Source organism: Trichosurus vulpecula, chromosome 2 (assembly GCF_011100635.1).
Source record: "Trichosurus vulpecula isolate mTriVul1 chromosome 2, mTriVul1.pri, whole genome shotgun sequence".
Taxonomy (NCBI): domain Eukaryota; kingdom Metazoa; phylum Chordata; class Mammalia; order Diprotodontia; family Phalangeridae; genus Trichosurus; species Trichosurus vulpecula.
This window is the reverse complement of record NC_050574.1, coordinates 455,232,714-455,245,855: the sequence shown is the minus strand read 5'-3', so window position 1 is coordinate 455,245,855 and position 13,142 is coordinate 455,232,714. Positions and strand designations below refer to the sequence as shown.

At 36.9% G+C, this 13,142-nt stretch overlaps 1 protein-coding gene across 5 annotated transcripts in view; it reads left to right on the top strand.

Annotated features, from left to right (window-relative positions):
- Positions 1–371: 371 nt before the first annotated feature.
- CNKSR2 (connector enhancer of kinase suppressor of Ras 2) overlaps positions 372–13,142 on the top strand; it is a 334,206-nt gene continuing 321,435 nt past the window's right edge. For all 5 annotated transcript variants that reach the window (XM_036747697.1, XM_036747696.1, XM_036747695.1 and 2 more), the window contains exon 1: positions 372–696. In XM_036747697.1, the coding sequence (XP_036603592.1) occupies positions 633–696 (64 nt within the window). In that variant the 5' untranslated portion in view covers positions 372–632. The remainder of the gene's footprint in view (positions 697–13,142) is intronic.

Genomic DNA, 13,142 nt, shown 5'->3' with positions numbered 1-13,142 from the left:
CGCTCGCCTTCGGAGTCTCGGTCCAACAGCCTCCCGCCAAGACGCCCTAGTTTTATCCTAGTCTTGCTTAAGGAAGCAGCACCTAAGAGCTGTGTTGGTGGTAGCAGTCACCGGCAGCGGTAGCAGCAGCAGCAGCAGCGGCGGCAGCAGCATCGGGTGAGGGCAGCAGACGTCTGAGCGTGCTCAGCGTCCCCCTCCTCCCCCCGCCCCCCACGGGAAAAGACAGCAGTATGAATTGGAACCCTATATAGAGAGACAGAGAGAGACAGAGAGGGACGGAGAGGAGGAGGTGGGGAAACAGCTGAAGGCGAAGGAGGAGGAGGAAGAAGAGGAGAAGGAGCAGAGCTGCGGTTTGGTGGCGTCTCCCTCCCTCTCCCGGGCTGGGCTGCTTGTCGCTGATGCTCCAGGTTCGCTGAGAGAATTTGCAGCAGGGAGTGCTACCGGGAAAGCTAATACAATAAGGCAGTCTGCTTCCCTTCCTTCGGTTCCCCGACTCCCACCCATCTATCTACCCAGAGAGCACCCTATCCTCTCAACGGGAGAAGAAGAACCAGAGGGGGAAAGATAAGATTTCTAGGGTGCTTTTTTCCTTTCGAATTCCTCGCCTGACAAAGAAATCGATCCCATTCCCAATGGCTCTTATAATGGAACCAGTGAGCAAATGGTCGCCGAGTCAAGTGGTGGACTGGATGAAAGGTAATTCCAATGGTTTAGACTGTGAGGTTTGGGAAGAAAGGGGAGGAGATGGAAGAGGTATTCTTCCTTTAATCTATTCATTAGTCATATCTTCTTTAATTTAGAAATACTCCGCAATGGCTAATAGGTATAGAAATGCGTCTCATCAGCGCCTAGGCATTTGTTTTGTATTCCGAGTGGAATCTCCTCTTCTGGCCCAGAGACATATGGATTCCTGCCCCCCCACCCCACCCCAGCCATCATCTGGAATGGGGCGATCGTAGGGTTGGAGTCTTCTCTTGACTATCCTTTAATATATACCCCCTACACACACACGAAAGCACACACAACCCCCATCTTCTTGTTTTGATTCAGTCCTCCAAGCTGAGGCCCTGTCTCTTCCTCCCCTAGCCCTGCCAGGCAGGTGTGTTTATACGAGAAGATGAGGGGTTTCCGGGGGGCGGGTGGTCTACGAGAAAGTAGACCCATCTTGCACAGGTTTTGCCCCAGTGCACAGGAAGCACGGAACAAATCCGTGCCACGGGGGAGAAATCTTGTCGCTGGCGCAGAGCTTGCCAGGGATAGAGCCGATCTGGAGATACTGGTGCGGGGGCGATGAGAAAGCTCAGACTTTTTAAGTGATCTGTTGTCTCAAGCAGGTAGCAAAGCGTGGTTAATCTGTGCACCCTTTTAATCGCGTCTATTACTATTCTCCTCTTTCCCTCTATCTTTTACAGTTACAGGAATAAGAAGGGAAATCACGAATGTGAGAGTCCTTCAATCTGTTGTTGTTTATTTTTTTTTTTTGGCTTCTCCTCTACCTTCTAAGATCCCAGACACCCACAGGAAATCTCTTGCCCAATTACCTTTTCGCCCCCCTCTTTTTTTTTGCCATTTCTTAGTGTCTCTTCCCATCTTTCCTTCCCCCTCGCCCCTTCTAATTTGCTATTTCGGGACAAATAGGAATGCTAGTTCTAAGGCAATATTTAGAAATGATGAGGCGCTTCAGCTGTATCACGGCTGGTGCCGCGGTGGCAGAGGCTGCAGGGCTTTCCCCAGAGTCCACGCAGAGGATGCTCACCGCGGCTCTGGAGAATTGCTCTGCTTTGTAATGCGCGATGCCAGTGGGATAGGAGAGGCGCGGGAGGATTTCCCTCAGGGACCCGCCAGGCAGGCCGAAATCAATTGTTTTCAGGGCTGCCAATTCACCCCCACTACCACCCCCTCCCCTTCTGGTTCACTGCAGACTGGACTCAACAAAAACACTGAAGCGGCTGGAGCTTATTTATATGGTCGCTGATGATACATTACAATGTCAGGAGCTGCCAAAGAGTGTGGCACTCCTCTCTGCTATTTGCAGTCTTCTTTTCCCGCATCCAGAAATGTCGCTGGCTCCTCTTATCCACATTTGACATGTTTAGTATTAGATGTGTATATAGACATATCCTTTCCCAAATGGATTTTATTAAAACAGAGTTCTTAAGAAACGGAGGCCATTTCAGCTATCACCGTCTTCCCTAGGACCTTTTAACAAGAATAGGCATTACTCCCCTACCCACACACCCCAACAACAACAACAAAATCCCATATTACCTACTCCTAAAATGTTAGTGAGCTTAAGGAGAGAAAGGGCTTTATCTGGACCCACACGACATGTCTTTCCTGGGCTTATGAGTTTGGAGATGTGAGTCCACTAACAAGGGTCATAGTTATCAAAAGTACAGATGCTCTAGATGGAAGCTCACAAAACTGCCTATCATTTATCATTTATGAATGTGCTTTAATGCAGAAACAAGGTAACTTGGCTTTCTGTGTCTCAGGTGAGTAGGCACTGCCCAGAGAAGACTGGAGAGATTTCCTCTCCCTCCCCCCATACAGATCTCTTTTCCTTTTCTTGTCAATTTCTCATTTCTTACTGTGGGATTTTTTTCATATATATATATAATATATGCTTATTTATCCTCTTTTTCTTCCCTTTTCCATTTAGTGTGCTTTTCTGACCCATATGTCTTTGTTTTCTTTTTCTGATACTCCCCTTGTAGACTTTCTGTTTTTGCCCTTCATCTTCCCTCTTTGGAAATTTCCCCTCTCACAGTTCCACAGCTATTCCTTCTGGATGAAGAGAAACTGTGCTTGCCTTCTTCTATGGCAAGCAGGTCCTGCTGGTCTGAGTAAGGAATGCTGTGACACATGGGAAGTGAAAATACTGAATTATTAATTGAATAACTAAATATTCCTTTGTAATTGATGGAAAGCTCACTTCAATTTGAGTCTCTGGCTAAACTCCCCAGAGAAAAACTGTTTTGACTCCATGGGTAGTCATATTTCCTGTATAAACACAGAGTTTTTTCCCCCCTCACAAATTCCCATGATGCCCCTAGGCAGAGTTTCTTAGGGGCATCATGACACTCATCCTCTGTCTTCTCCCTCCTCCTGACTTCTCCCCCCTTCCAGAAAAGTAAATTCTCCATTACCAATCCTATTTTGAAGAAAACTCTCAACAGTTTGGGGCCACTGGCACATATCCAAAATATTATAAGTTGTGTAAACTTTCTAGAACCTTAGTTATCCATTTGAAATTGATTCACTTTAAACTACCAGAATGTGAAACCAGGCTAATATTTTTTAGCTATCATATAAAATGGCTATTGTTATCTTGAAGTTGGAGAACAGGTTTTAGTACCTGTTGGTGAAGCTTTACAAAGGGACTTCAAAAGATAAAAGCAAGGCACCTGAGAACCAAAAATCACTGGACACATGGGTGTGCCCAGAACCATTCTAAATTGGAGAATTGAAACAATTACTTGAATAATTTGGGTTGCAAGTCATGTAATAGTAATATAATTAATTTATTTGAGGACTTGGAGTCCTCTCTAGATCTCTTATGTCATCACAGGTGATGACTATTTAAGCTTAGCTATAAGTGGAATGTCATCAGAAACACAGTAGCGGAAACACTGGAAATAGACATTTCTTTAAAAGGTGACTTCATATATTACCTGATCATTTTCCTTCCTCTGAGCCTCTTCCCAAATGAATTTTATTATAGAGCATTGGGAAAATAACTTTTAATCCCTGCCAGAGAAACATTAATATTTAAAACTTCACTTTAATTTAGTCTACAGCTGTGGTATGGATCAATCATGTTCAGAGCATTGCATATCTTCTTATAAAGGCAAAACGAAAGGATGAATATTACTGGAACAACTGCAGCATTGTGGGAGTTCTTCTCAGCATGCTACACCCTACTAATGTGACAGTTTCATCATCCTTAAAATGTAAATCAGATAGCATATGTTTTCAGATATTCATAGCCTAAAATAGTTATAACTGTGTGCAGCAATGCATGCTTAGTGCTCATTCTTAAGTACTTTTATATTTGCTGAACTTAAAAGAAACCATTAAACAGTCATAAAAAAATGGCATGGCCATGTATTTGTACAAAATACAACTGCTGCATATTTTAAAAAGTGATACACAAACTTAGCAATCAAAGCAAAGAGAGAAGGGTAAAATCAGTGAGCAACAAGTTGCCAAGATTTGTTAACAATCTGCACTATATTTTGTTCAAAATTATTTTGTTTACTATACTTTTGCCTGTGCTATAATAAATATGTGAATAAATTAAATGACAAAAATTCAGTTTGTTATAGAGGAAACTAAGATATGAAATGCATATAGTAAAGATCTGTACATTACACATAGTGGGAGCTTAATAAATGTTACTTATGAGATGAATTAATGAGTTTTCATTCTCTGCCTGCTTTTTTAACTATTTACTTCCTCATCTACACACACACACACACACACACACACACACACACACACACACCTTACTGGTGAAATCTATAGCTTAACACGTTGCCCACTGATTCCATAAATTTTACAAGTCTAGTGGCGGTGTTAGTTCTAGAAGAAATATCAGTTCTCTGTGCATCAGGAGTCTGAATCTATAATTGCATCTAAAAATTATCATGCATTTATATATGAATATCTGAAATAGCTCATGTGTCTTAAAGTAATTATTTTAAGCCTTAAGTCTTTAAGTTGAGAAGAATTTCTCCAAATGGAGACTAAATATTTACTACATGGAATTTAATTGATTGAATTTGCAGTTTTAATAAGATTTAAACTTCAACATTATTTTCAAAAACAATGAAAATAAATTGGCATTTGGAAATGTAACACTCAAATAAACCGGGTATCACTATCAAAAACACCGCTGAATTCAAAATGTTTCATTATCTTTGACACCCTTCCTAAATTGTCCAACTACTTCAAATATTGTTCAACTGTGTTTATTTTGACACCCATCATCAAAACATCTGCCAAAGTATATTTTACATATAATTACCATAACTTCCTTCTTCCCTTCCTAAGTTCTACCCCTTCTCACTCAAAATGTGCTACGTATTAAAGCTAAAATCATTTCCTGCAATAATTTTCCCTTACCCTAGGGGATCAAATCTGAATGTCTGATTATTGCCAATTCAAAATCATTTATTCTCACTTAATCTGGCTTTTCTCATTTCCCTCTATACCTGAGTGGGTACACCATGCTCCCTACTAGTTTTCACTCCCCATTTTCTAACTATTTGGTCATAGAACAACCTCCCTATTTCCTTTCACGTACCATATTCCTGCCTTCAATTCACAGCTCTAGGTCTCATAATCATACGTCAAAAAAAACCAAAAAGAATTATATCTCCCACTCTCTGACATTTGAGCATGACTATGACTGACTTCCTTATGTTAATTTCTTGCCTGTCTTCTTTTTCTACCTCAAAAGTTAACACCCTCCTTGACAGCAGATATATTTCTATTCCCTATTATATACCCCTTAAAAATACTGAGTATTCCCTCTAATAAATGCATATTAACTGATAAAATGGCTTTTACGTGCATCATTTCTAGTCTATATGATATTACAAAAGGCTATCAAGAATGTTTTCTTCCAACTGATAATCCAAACAGCATGTTTTAATTAGTATTAGTTTAAGGTCATTATATTATGGCTCTTACAGTTATTCACAATGGGGAGATAACCAAGGTTGGAACTGATTACTTTTTTGCTTCCTCTCCAGAGGAAGAGGATAGGAAACATTGTAAGATAGGAAAAATGAATAAACGAGCATAAAAGTAGGATGTGGTAGAGACAGAATACATTTAGAAGGGCATTTTTGGAGCTGATTTTTTTCCTTAACAAGTCTAATAACACTTTTTTCTCCTCCTTTTTTCTGTCACATTTTATTTTATTTTTACCTTGAACGAGGATAAACCGTATCTTAATCTTAGTTTTACAAGGGAAAATATCAGTGTTTTCAGCAAATCTTTCTTGAATGAATAGAAATTAATGTCTGGCAAGAATTTTTGTTTCAAAATAAGTAGGGTAGAAAATTCAATATGTCATATATAATGTTATTATAAACACAGAAATGGTCAAATTGATCCCTACTATCATTTACTTTTATAAGCACGGGCTTGCTCCTTTCTTAATTCTCCAATGACTAGGCAGTTTTTTTAAACATTCATTAATCATTTTAGGTTTTGATATTTTTTTGTAATAAGAATGTTATTTATCTTATATAAAGCAGAAATTAACCTTGTCTATATGTACAATATAGTTCATAAAGATAGAGTTTTATGGATATAGACATTAAATATATCCTACATAAAATACTTAAAACATTATGTGCCAACTCAAAACAAAAGAGCATATGCATATAGTTTCTTATGACCATTATGTAATACGATTTATTTAGCACTTCTGTATGTATGGAGTTGTGATGGGCTAGCTGCTAGCCAGTCTGTGTGTTCTCAGAATTTATGATCTAAAATGAAGAATCAATGCAAGGACACAGAGACAGAAGTGACTGCCAAGTGCCAACTCATAAATTAAGTAAAGAAAAAGAATTTGCATTATGGATGTGCATTAAGGGCAAGAAGTATGCTAATGGAAAATGAAATGCTTGTGGGCATACAGAGGGAAGATAATGCCTCACTCAAAGTTAAGATGAGATTTGTTGAAGCACTGGAATTTCAACAGGTATGTGAGTATTAGAAGGAAAGGCAATACCACAACTATATTCAAAGATGAACATACTATAAGAGTAAGGCCACACTACAAAAACCTATGTGAGTGAGATGATTACATGAAGGCACATTATATGCATTTCCCAGGTTGAAGGGGAGAAGAGGGCAGAAAAATAAGAAAATTGACAGAGAAAGATTGGATAGCACAAATTAAAATCTACATTTCACAAAACCATGAGACCTTCCATAATATGCTTATTTTAAAGAGATTCTGCATTACAGAATTTTAGGTGCCAGAAATGTTCAGTAAAGAGCATACAGTGTTTTCTTCTAACAGATTGTAATCTACTTCTCAGTAATGATTTTGAAAAACTGCCCAAAAAAGCAAGACAAATATTATTTATAATTAGGGCCAAGCCTTCAAACATTCTGAATTTTATTGATGCAAATCATTATATAACAAGTAGTCCTAGGGTTTTTATGTAACTATAATACTTTTATGATACCAGGTGCCTTTTTAATACAAATCCCATTCTTGCATCATTAATTGCTATTCATTTTTGGTTTTTTGTTTTTTTTAGCTCAACCATGATATGGTCAGGTCTTTGGTTTTGTATAAGATTTTCCTGTAGCATTTACCGCACTGCACTTAAGGCGTAAGAAACAATAGTAACATTAAATAATAAATTTAGGAGGTTTAATAACCTCTATTGATAAAAATTCAAGTGATTAGAAAAAATAAACTAAGGGTACCAAATACCTTTTTATTTTAATGACAATCTCATTATAGAGTATCTGATTTATGACTATCATTTTCAATCAGACTTATTATTTCAAGTGACAGTTGAATGAATCATGAATAAACTCATAGTTACCAGATGAACTGGATAGGGTGGTGATTTCTCTTTTAAATGATGACAATTCATTTTCTTCTACTGAGTATGGTAAAGAAAAATACTTTCTATCCAGAAGATGGCATGATATTTGCAATCTTTTTAAATGAAAAGAAATTTCTTAAACCAGCTTGTCACAGATGGCTAAACAGAATGCCAATCAGCAAGCCCTCTTTCCTTTTGAGAATGCCTATGGAGTCCATTACCAGCCAATTTGAATTCCTTTGTAAAGAAGCATTTTTTTTTACTACATCATGGATATGAGACTCATGACTTAACATGCCTGTCGAGGCTAGAAATAAAGGTGCTTGCTGTGATCATAACTCGAAGTTAAGATGCCATCTCAAAGACCCCAAACTATGATTGGACCTATTTTCTCTGGAATTGTTTATTATTCAATGGATTCTTAACACATTTTTGCTTATTCTGTAAGCATGATTTACAAACAGAGCTTTGCCACAGCCAGCCCAGAAATAGTCTCACTTGTAATTTAAAAATTAAAATATAGTTATCTCTAGAAAATGTCAGTTTTGAAAATGTTGTTTGTTTTGCTTTCTTAGATATTTAAAAAAAACATTTGCCTTACTCAAGAAACCATGATAAAATGAGAGATAATAAATGTCGTATTTGCTTGTCGCCATGTGATGAAAAATTCTCAATTGCCCTCTTGGTTTTTAATATCATGAAATATTTAAGAGCATTTTTATAGTCTAGTAACATGAACACTCTGTTTTTAATTTTTTAATTAACAGGATGAAAATAATAGAAGACTTTTTTGTCCTAATTAAAAAACATAATCTTCTTTATTATATTTAGTGTTGAAGTTGTATTTAAATTAAAATAATTTAAATGAAAAATGTTCATATTGGGTTGCTTATTCCATCCTTATCTAATTTTGATAAGTAATCTTAGCTATTCTAATAAGTTTACTGAGATTTTTTAAAAGATCTCTTGTTAAGATAAGAGGTGGATAAAACCCAGAATAAAGCTTCATCGTAAAGCTGAATGTCATTTGTTCCACGTGTGAAGGATTCAAATTAACATAGTACCATTGGCCATTATACAGGTACTTTTAAACAAACAGAATTTCCTAAAAATTTATCATCCTTCAGTTCTTAAGTAGGCATACTGAAAGTCTATAAAATTAAAGCATATGTGATAATTTATTAATCCTTAATGAAGTGTCATTTATTAGAATTATTTTTCTATCTTTGATGCCCATTGAGAAAGTTAACATAATGAAACATGAAAACAGCCTCTCATTATGATATAACACAGGAAACATTTATAAGAGTCTGCTCTGTGGTAACTATGAGAGACGTGAAGTTTAGATAAGACAGTCACTAGGCAGGATGAGACACCAAAAAAAAGGCTATTATAACGTAAAATAGTTTATGATGGGTGCTGCATGGAGTTGCAGACCAAACAATTTAAGACCATGGTGGCATAAGGAAGGAGTTCTGGAGGTTGGATAAGATTCTATTCATGGTTTTATTTGTTTAACAAGCTACTGTTCTGCCAAGCAGTACATTTTGTTTGACTTTGCTAATATTGCATTTTAAAGGTTAATCTTTAAAGTTTCCTCTAATTTCTCAGATTTCGTCTTCAATTGTAGCGATTAACTCCTAATACATTCTTTTCTTCTCTGACTTCCAGTAGATCATCTTCAGAGAAAACAATATGGGTGATAAACTTACCTCTCTAACCACCCCCCAAATTATGATGGCTATATAAACTTGATTTACCCTTATAGACATTCCAGTCACAGCCAGAGATGACTTTTAGTATCACCATTTATTGACTAAAAGCCAAACCCAAAATGGAATTTGTGTAAAATGGCAATATTTAGGTCTCAGTGTTGTCATTATTATCAACTAAAAAACAAATGTGACCAAACAGCATACGTGCTTTGGGCTGACTTTGAGGTCATTCAGAAGGTAGATCATTCCAGTGAGAAAACTGAAAGTGTGAAGTGGGATGTATCTTCACTGCTGGTTTATTCATCTTCTAGGAAGGGAGTTTTATTAGTCTGATTAATCAACAGAGAAGGTGGTAGAAAGAAATGGCCTTCTGATAGAGTTCTTTTTCCTTTGAACATTTTGTTTTATTGCAAGAACATGTTGTTTTAAATATGGTTCATATTTTGTGTATGTGTGCGTGTATATGTACACACACACACACACACATCTATACATATTTCCTCAAGTGATTTCTACAAAAGTTGAATTGTAGGCTTTAGTGGGGCAACAAGGTGGAACGGTGAGTAAGAGCATTGGAGTTGGAGTGATGAAAACTTGAGTTCAAATCCCTCTTTGGATACCTACTAACCATGTGGCCTTGGTCAAATCACTTAGCATCTGTTACATTTTCTATAAAATGTGCTTATAAAGGCACTTACCTCACAGGGAACTTATGAAGATCAAATGAGATAAGGTACAATGCTTTGCAAGCCTCAAAGGACGGTATAAATGCTAGCTGTTATTATTTGGCTATCATGTAGCTTAGGTTTTGCTTTCTCCAACTAGATTATCAAAATACTTAAAATAAGATAACAGGTTACTTGGTATAGAAGTCCAAAAGAGTTCAACAAAATAAAATTTATCTAAGTAATACTTATCTAAGTAATCATCAATTAGGAAGGACCAAATATTACCATAGCTGCTTAATTGTCAAATTTCTTGTTGTAAGGATGCTTATGAAGTTGGAAGTTGGAGAGGAAAGTTCCCATCCACTTTGTTCTCCTTTCTCCATCTGCCATCCATTTTCATTTTTATATAGATTAATTTAAGGGAATGATATGACACCTGCATGTTTTCATATTTAACACCTAAATGAAGAAATCATATTTTAATTTTAAGAGGTTTGGCCTTTCATAGCAGATAATCAGTGTATTGATGATGAGTTAAGCACTTTTATTGTAAAAAGACCATAAAATCACAGTATTTGAGAGTTGGAAGGGACACCAGTAGCAATCTAGCCCAGCCTAGTTGAATGCGATAATAGCTTTTTTAAACCCCCTGTACATTTTTGTAGATCAGCCACATTGATGGAAGGTACCCTAGAATATAAAGTACTAAATGAAAACTGTGAGTCAGCATTAACATGTTTGCTACATGGTTTAATGTTTGACAGCTGATCAAAGGAAATTTGACTTTACTCAATAGCGAAAGCTATTTCCTACCTCTCTCCTGTCCCCATTTGCAACTCTTGTATACCTGCATCACGAAACGCTTGGCCAAATTCCCAAGAAGCTATAGCTGAATAGATAATTGCCATCTATGTGCAGAGGCAAGTCCTTTAACTTTGGGAATTATCATATAAGAATGACTTATGGACCATAGCCCATTGAGTAGAAAATAAGGGTCAGTCATTCCAACCGTGAGTCCAGTGTCTAAGCCAATCAGTGTGCCTCAGATCCCAGATTTGTAGATTTGGGAATGCTATCAACAGATGGTTTTCAGAATCCTCATAAGTTTAAATATTGAAAAGTTCCAAGTGACTTTGAGAAATAGAGGAGTTTGTTAGAAAAAAATGTAGCTTTTAAGTTTTAGAGCCTGGGTTTATAAAGCATAGAATGTTTGAAATTAGCAGCACTTGAGTGGAAATAAATCTGAGTTTTAGATGGAATGAAGCCTCTTGTTTCACAAGTTTGCAGGAAGATGGTAAGGAGAAAAGTAGAATTTGATGTAAATAGTCTGTTGGGAGCCCAGAGCTAAAGCATTTTCTTCCATACTCATCATATGGATAGTAGTGCTGGATATGTGTCAACTTTCCCAATCCCAGGAATGTTGTTCAATTTAAAAATGGCAAAAGATCATAGGATTTAAAACAGTAAGGTATCTTAGAGGTCACCTGGGCCAACCCCCTCACAATTCAAGGAACCTGAGACCTAGAAAAGTTAAATGATTTGCCCAAGGCAAGTTACAAGTAGTAAGTCACAGAGTTGGGCTTCAAAGCCAAGTCTTTGACACTAAATGGAACATAACTTCCACTGTGCCATGCAAAAACTCTCTTATTCAGAAGGTCATCCTTGTTACCCAGATTTCAGCTAGGTTTTTCAGATTACCATATACATTTAGGTATATAACTGTGAGCACATTAGCATGTTGAATTGCCTCACAATTACAAGTTTTCTGACATGCTTGTGGCAAAGTTATTTTTCCTTCTAGTTTTGCTCCAAACACAATGCCTGGAATTTATATATAGTAGAACATTACTGGAAGGCAACACAGTGAAGAAAGATTTGGTTAAGCAATTTAATAATGCGTAAAAGATTGTAAAGGGAATGGTTATATCGTAAAAGATAATTCATTGTAGTACAACCCAATTTAATCAAGCTCTTGCTAAATTCAAGACACCACTACTTGTGCCTCTTATCTCTTCCTCTTCCCTTACTACTGCTATCATTCCAGTGTCATAAACTCTGTGAGTTCTACTAACCGTTCTTCATGACCAGAAAGGCATGGATGTATCAAGAGATATTTTGTTCACATGAATTAAAAACATGTATTGAGCACCCACTTGTTGAGAGGTATCACTGTATAGAAGAAATGTCATAGAATCACAGCTACAAACTTTGCTGGAAGTTTTTTTTTTTTAATTATACCAAATTCATTGCTGCGCTTGGTGCTTTTTCGATTCCCTCCATTACCTTGTAGATGATGTAATAAATTACTCTGGTTAAAAAAAAATCACTGGTGGCCAACCCTATGGCAATGGGTCTTTTTAGGTGTGCCTAGGCTTGAATTCACATAGAAATGCAGTTCATCATCAGAGCCAATCACTGCGCCCTCCTGGACCAGCCTTTGAAAAACCAGAGCTATCCCTATGCTATAATGAAATGGTGTAATAAGACATGATAATTTCTCCGTATCATTCAATGATTAGTAGCTTTCTTAGAGTGGGCCTGTATTTCTCCGTTAGTGAAACAGACCTCTACTTTTTAAAGGTGGTGATAATTTTGAAAATCAAGGGGAGTTAAAATTATAGTTTTGGATATTTTTGAGTATTCCACAACCTTCTTTGAAACAAACTGTTATATTAAGCAGTTTGGCAAAAGATGAACTTGCCATTTTTGTAATATTGTTCCTTTTCAATATTATTATTTAATTTACTTTCACATTTAAAATAATAAATAAATAAAATAGGTTCTCTGTTGTGTATGACTGGAAGACTGAGTTGATATTTTGGTTAGTTAGGGCTTTTTTAATTTTTTTGTTGCCAATGGATTGTGTGCTGGAGAGGGGAAGAAGAAATATATACCTCTCTCCCTTTCTCTTTCTCTCTCTCTCTCTCTCTCTCTCTCTCTCTCTCTCTCTCTCTCTCTCTCTCTCTCTCCTATCTATTTAACTTCCACATTAATCCTTAAGCCAGTACTCTGTCTTGCCTCCACACAGCTTCAACTAGATGTTTCTCTCTCCCATTCTTTTGTTAGGTGATGAGAATGCCATGGGAGAATCAGAAAGAAGGTGCTTGGCTTGGCCAAGGGGAAGAAATATATACAGTAAGGAAGATGATATAAAAGCCAATGGATCAATAAAA